General features: G+C 46.8%; 1 protein-coding gene across 1 annotated transcript; it reads left to right on the top strand.

Annotated features, from left to right (window-relative positions):
* The first annotated feature begins 3,662 nt into the window (after positions 1-3,662).
* Positions 3,663-6,204, top strand: LOC124683058 (G-type lectin S-receptor-like serine/threonine-protein kinase At2g19130). Its single transcript, XM_047217635.1, has 2 exons — positions 3,663-3,881; positions 3,969-6,204. Exons 1-2 carry the CDS (start codon positions 3,692-3,694, stop codon positions 6,119-6,121), a joined length of 2,343 nt encoding a protein of 780 aa, XP_047073591.1. The 5' UTR covers positions 3,663-3,691; the 3' UTR covers positions 6,122-6,204.
* Positions 6,205-7,261: the final 1,057 nt, after the last annotated feature.

Genomic DNA, 7,261 nt, shown 5'->3' with positions numbered 1-7,261 from the left:
AGCCGGATGGGTGAAATTAACTGTTGACGGATCTTTCCATGAGAGAGATCAAATGGTTGGTGTAGCTATAGTGCTTCGTAATGAGGAGGGCTGGCCAATCGTGTCTGCCTTCCGGTATATACCAGATTGTGATTCTCCTTATGAAGCAGAGTTGTGTGCTTGTCTTGAAGGGCTAGAGCTATCTATGCAGTTAAGCCAGCTGCCAGTGATCATTGAATCAGACTATATTCAGTTGAACTGAAGCAGCAAAATCAAAGGCAACGGATAGATCTTCGTGTCTACATTTGATTTCGGAGATTAGGAACTTGTCCACTCAAGCTTTTTTTCGCGAAAACGCAAAAGGTTTGCGTTTCGATTCATTGATAGAAAGGAAGTTTACATTACAAGCCTAAGAAAAGGCCGAACACCCATAGTACACACCCGACACTCAAACTAGACTACGACAAAAAGGCCGAAATCCGTCGAGTGCTCCTCCGGGACACTACAGAGTGAGCTCCTCCGCAAGACAGAACCCTTGCCGATGAAAGTCGCAGTGCTCGCGCATCGTCGAAATTACCAAGAACCTGCCAGCTGCAGCCAAGACGCGTACCACCTGAATCCCGCGAGCCCACCACGGCTCAGCTGGGAGCAATTGCTGCTCCGGCCTCGACCCAAATCCGAGGAACGCCGTCGGCGCAGCGGCTAGCTCCCGGCAACCTTGACAGACGTGCAAGCGTGCAGTCTTCAGCAGCCCGCCAACAAACACAGAGGCCAGCCCACCACTGCTTATCCAGAGGCATGCTCGCGCTGATCGAGGAAGATCCTCATCGCGCAAGCCACCGCGATACTACTCGAGAGGCTAGCGCGCTACCTGCATCGCAAGACACCTCCCATGTGGTCAGCGCTAAGATCCACGAGTAAGACGTACGGCCCGAACTCAAGTTCCCAAGACGACGCCTCCAAGGAGGGTACGACGTCCAAGACGCCGTCGTCGCCCGATTTGGCTAGCCAAATCTGAGGTTTTCACCCGAAACATGAGACCCTAGGCAAGGGAGGTGCCGAAACTCCTCGGTGACGCCACAAGAGGGAAACGGCGCCTCAGAGCGCCGCCGTCACCGGCCCCGAAAGGCAGGGCTTTCGCCCGGAGCATGGTTCCTCACCACTCGCGGCACTATCATCCTTCGCCAAGACCTCCTGTGCTGACCCTTTTCTCTCAAAGCGCTAGCTTTGGCAGCGCAACCCACCGGCAGCACGTCCGGCGCGCTGTGGTCGGGGCAGCCATGCCCACAAAGGGACAGGCTGCCTAAGAGGGGCACTACTGAGCCGCAAGCGGCGCAGGTGCCACCATGGGGTGGGTCGCTGTGGGACTGCGGGACTGCACACATCCACCTCAGAGAGCATCGCCGGCCACCCAGCATCGTCCACCTTATCACCAGCGCCGCGCGGACGCCGCGAGCCGCCACGCCAAGATGGCGTAGGGTTCCGCCCAACCCGGCCAGAGCAGCAGCACATGCGCTCGGAGCCGAGAAGGACGGACAAGGAGGAGGTGCCTGGCCGCACCCAGGCGCTGGAGGGCAGGACGGCCGGGGCCCGCCAAACCCAGATTGGGCCCAGATCCGAGCCAGCAAGCCCGCGCCGCCATGATGCCAACTCCGGCCGCCCAGCACAACCTGCCGCCAGCGCCGTCGCCGTTTCCCCAGCGCCGTCGCTGCCATCCCCAGCGCCGTCGCCGTCGCTGGCCACCCCTACAGCGCCGCCCGACGATCGTAGGTTAGGGCTAGTCATTGTCTCGCAAACTATGCGAGGTCACAATGCCACACTGCTACTTGGTTAGGCTCTGGGCCTGATATTGTTCTTGAGGTCTTAGATCATGATCGCCTTGTAACTCTTCCTACTTAATAAAGTTTCTTTCTAACCGCATAAAAAAGGACGATTGCCAATGCGTACGTGTGGGAGATCATACAGCGGGACGCCAACTGTCCAAATGCTAGGCAAACAAAGGTGGATCTGACTTGATGTTGTAATAGGAGAGGCCTGGGCATATTGAAGTAGATGTATGTAATGGATATAATTCAACTTTTGTTTTCCCTTTTTGGAAGACTACTTTAGAACTATGCAATAATCATACACTGTGGACCTTCTTCAGTTTATTGTTTCTTCAAATGGAATCATTACATTTTTCCTTATAATACACTAGCTGTAGATGACAGGCTCGCTTGAGATGCTCCCATTTCATTTGTGTAATCTTTTTAGATGGCTGTTCATATCGCCACCTTGTGTGACTCTTGAGATGTAAACTTCGTGACTTCTAAACTGTGCAATAAAAGATGGTCGTGTGCATCGTTGTGATTAAGAGGCTGGAGCATAGCTCCCATTTCGAAAAAAAAGATGACAGGCTCGCTAATTTCAACATACAGCACCATCCGAACTTTATTTGCTAACTAATACTGTTACTGTGTACGGTGATTCCAGATTGCTTTGTTGGGCTACATACATGCATACGTATGGGTCCAGTACCGATTCATCTCATGCATTCTGAAAGTGGCCATTCATCTACCAGGGACACCAACTACGCGCCCCTACCAGTATTAGAACTAGAGCAAGCAGGAAGGCCAACTACAGGATGACCGATGACACCAGGGTACCTCTTGTAGCGGCAGCAAGAGTTCGACGAATGGAGATGGCCACCCGTTCTCTTCGGTCACCGGACGGACGGACGATGCAGATGGCCACCCGTTCCCTTCGGTCGCCGGACGGACGGACGGAACGATGCATGGCCACCCGTTCTCTTCGAGGACCAGTTAGCACGGTGCCACGGTCGTCATGTTCTCCTCCTTCTCCCACGTCGAGAAGATGTCCAGGGAAAGTGGCTTCAGGGTCTCACATACATCACTTTCCTGTGCCATTCCAATTCGGAAGCACAAGTCAGTCAATGATCTTTGTTTCCTGCGTGGAAGTCAGTTAATGATTTGACACGAGTGAAAATCGAGAGAGAAGAAAAGATAGAACAGAACAACAATTTCTGACCAATCACACTAGCGGATTTCGTCCAAGTCGTCAGTTTGGTCGTCAAGTAGAATATAATTATTGGTGCAGTTTGAAGCTGTGACTCGACGTCCTCCTCCAAGATCGAAGGGGCTGAAACTCCATTGGTAATCCCGGGTGACGAAATCTCCAACTGTCTATGCTCTTTCGTAAATGGTTATTATCAACTCTTACATACTGCGTCTTTGGCAGCTAGTTCCTATCAGCATGGTTAGAGGAAGTAGCATCCGAACTCCGAAGGTGCAATTTGGCAACTAGCTCCTATCAGCATCATATAATTCCAAAATGGAAATCAGCTCCATGTGTAGAAAGGTTATATGGACATTTTTTTCTTCTGTGTGTGAACATTTACTTGACGCTTGGAAAACGCATATATGCATTCCCATAGTACCTGGATAGAATTATTAAGCGGCTCGCACGCAGCCGCAGCCGCTGGCTCTTGATTTGTTTTTCTATAATACCGTGTTGTCTCTTCATGGACTGGGTGGACCGGGGTGGTCAACAACGGCTGCCATCGTGTGCTTTCTTCATCTAGACACTACTTGCACTGGAGCAAGCATCACATTGCATTGTGCTGGGGTATATTATATATATGTATCCTCATCTTCATTCCCAAAACAGCAAGACATACAGAGCTAGCATCTTGTCTCTCCATCAATTCGCCACTATGCCTCCACACTACATAAAGTTGGTACTTTTCCTCCTTGTCTCCCTGCACAACACTGCTAGCAGATGCTGTGGTGCAACCGCAAATGGCGTCCACACTCTCACAGCAGGCCAAGCGGTCGACAAGCTCGTCTCAAGGAATGGAAAATTCGCGCTCGGCTTCTTCACATCCGGATCCAGCACTACTACTAGTAAGTCCTCCTCTGCAGACAACACTACTACCGCATCCAACTGGTACCTAGGCATATGGTTCAACAAGATCCCGGATTTTACTGCAGTGTGGATTGCTAATCGTGACGAGCCAATCACTCACCCAGCTGACCTGAAGCTCCAAATTTCTAGAGATGGCAACCTTGTCGTCCTAGATCACATCGGTGCAGCTGAAACACCAGTTTGGTCCACTGATATTATCAATACTGCATCCAAAAACAGCAGCAACAGCACCATTGCTGTTGCTGTGCTCACCAACAATGGGAACCTGGTCATACGGCATGCCTCAGACCCATCTCAGCAGGTTTGGTGGCAGAGCTTTGACTACCCAACTGATGTCTTTCTCCCTGGATCTAAGCTTGGTAGGAACAAGGTCACTGGTTTGAATCGTGTATTCATCTCAAAGAAGAACCGCATCAACCCGGGCCGCGGGTCATACTGTGTTGGGGTAGACTCCAGATTTAATCAGGGGATCATCCTCAGCCACTGCTCCTCGTCCGTAGTGTATTGGGCATCCGGGACATTCTCTCACCAAAATGTAGATCCCAGCGATACCGGCCTGACCAGCTACAACCAAGTTGATAACAATCAAGAGCAATACTACATATATTCCACACCGAATGATGAATCACTTTCTATATACACTTTGATAGAGATTTCTGGTCAGATAAAGGCTCATGTTTGGAATGAAAGCCTACAGCGCTGGCACCAATTCTACACCCAACCCATGGACCCATGTAGTGTCCAAGCTGCTTGTGGACCTTTCACCATCTGCACCAACAACAACGCAAACCTGCTCTGTGATTGTATGAAGGGATTCTCTGTCAAGTCACCTGCGGAATGGGATCTTGACGATACAACAGGAGGTTGTATGAGAAATAATCCACTAGATTGCACAACAGACAAATTCTTGCCCGTACCTGGTGTCACATTGGCCTATAACCCTTTACATATGGAAGTGATGCCTGATGCTAGTGGCTGTGCGCAAGCTTGTGCCAATGACTGCTCTTGCACTGCTTATTCCTATAGTACTAGCACAGGGTGCTCTATCTGGCGTGCAGAATTGCTCAATACTGTGGCGAGTACCACTGCTGGAGAGATTCTCTACCTTCGCCTTGCCGCCAAGGATTACTTGGATATCTTGAGAGAGAACAAAAGGTCTGTTAGAGTAGTTACTGCTGCAAGCATTGCGGGTTCCGGGACAATAATGATGCTCATACTTGTAATATTGTTCATTATTTGGAGGAGAAAACAGGAGTATGGATTGCCATCAAGTAACACCCAAGATTGTGTTGGGATTAGAACCTTCAGATATAGTTATTTACGTTATGCTACAAAACAATTCTCTGAAAGGCTAGGAGGGGGTGGATTTGGTTCTGTATACAAAGGGCTTCTAAGTAACTCGGACATCACTATAGCAGTCAAAAGATTGGATGGGGCACGTCAGGGAGAGAAGCAATTCAGGGCTGAGGTGAGTTCCATAGGTTTGATCCAGCATATCAACCTGGTAAAATTAATTGGTTTCTGTTGTGAAAGTGACAACAGGTTACTAGTGTATGAGCACATGTCCAATGGTTCTCTTGATGTTCATCTGTTTAACAGTAAAGATATTGGTCTAGATTGGAGCACAAGGTACCATATTGCCACAGGAGTTGCAAGAGGATTGTCCTACTTGCATGAGGGTTGCCGTGAATGCATCATACACTGTGATATTAAGCCAGAGAATATACTTTTGGATGCAACATTTGTTCCTAAAGTTGCAGATTTTGGGATGGCAACAATTGTAGGAAGGGATTTTAGCCGTGTTCTGACCACATTTAGAGGAACTGTAGGCTATCTTGCCCCAGAATGGATAAGTGGAGAAGCTATTACTCAAAAAGTCGACGTCTATAGCTTTGGAATGGTACTACTAGAAATTGTATCAGGAAGGAGAAATTTACCTAAAGCAGACACTTCTGACAATTATCAGACTTCTTATTTCCCTATGCAAGCCATCACCATGCTTCATGGTGGAGATATGAATAGTTTGGTAGATCCACTATTATGTGGTGAGTTTAACTTGGAAGAGGCTATAAGAGTATGCAAGGTTGCATTTTGGTGTATACAAGACAGTGAATTTGATCGTCCCACAATGGGTGAAGTGGTTCGGGCGCTTGAGGGTCTACAGGAGCTTGATATGCCCCCGATGCCAAGACAACTTGCAGCTATCACAAAATGCTAGCTTTGATGCAACTTGGAAACATTAGCTTTCTTTCTCCTTGTCTTTTTGTTTCTCTACTTTTGTTCGCTAGCAATGTTACACAATAACTGTACCAAAGCATCATGTGATATGAATATCTGTTGTAGTGGATGGTGATTTATATGCATAGATTGAAGGAGAAGTTGGTATATATGCGAAAAACCAAAACTGATCCTGGATGCATATGGATCCGGTATGTATAAAACATATTTTAAAAACTTAAAAAATTTAGGATTTTTTTTGCATGTAGAGGGACATGTTTTATGTGTGCACGTAAAGTTTCACATAAAACCGGCAAATTTTGTACCCTGTGTAAAAAGACAAATAATGTCTCGGGAAAGAAACTATTTTAGCTCCAAAAATTCGTCTTTTTTTACACAGGGCACAAAACATATCGATTTTTGCTGAAAATAACTTTATCAGCATGTAACGTGTCAAGATATACACACGAAATTTTTATTTATATTTTTTGACATTTGTAAATATGTTTAAAATGCATTTCAAATAAAGGGTGCATATGCACCCGGGTGCAGAAACTCCCCGTCCATATGTATGCTATTTATATAGAAGTGTCTTGATATATACTATAGAATGCAACTTATAAAGGATGGTAGAAGCAATTTATAAGGGGCATTTTAGTACATACTATCAATAGATGTGATGAAAGTTGCAACAATAGATATACATATGGAACCGAGCTCCATGTCGTCCCGGTAAACTCATAAGGATGCTTCCTTCCTTATAAACTACTCCTCCGTTCCAATGAGTAAGGCGTGCATGCTTTTTAAGATTTGTCTTTACTAAGAATTAAATCATATATAAGAAGTATTTTATATAGAATTGGCACCACTATAAAGTGTTTTTCAATAAAATCTAACTATGTACAATATAATCGAGATACTCTTGCTCAATTAGTTTGGTCAAAATTTATCTTAAAATACCATGCGCCTGTGAAAACGGACTCTAGGCAGTACATACGGTCTAAGATCACGTGACATACCCATGGCATGTCACGTTGTAACATGCCCTTGCATCTACCATCCAAAATTCATCTGATGGATAAAAGTGGCCCAAAGTAAAATACACGTCGCTACTCCAAAACGACACTGCCTTGAATTACTT

The sequence above is a fragment of the Lolium rigidum genome, chromosome 1, assembly GCF_022539505.1.
Source record: "Lolium rigidum isolate FL_2022 chromosome 1, APGP_CSIRO_Lrig_0.1, whole genome shotgun sequence".
In the NCBI taxonomy this organism is placed as follows: Eukaryota; Viridiplantae; Streptophyta; class Magnoliopsida; order Poales; family Poaceae; genus Lolium; species Lolium rigidum.
This window is presented reverse-complemented; position numbering and strand designations above follow the sequence as displayed.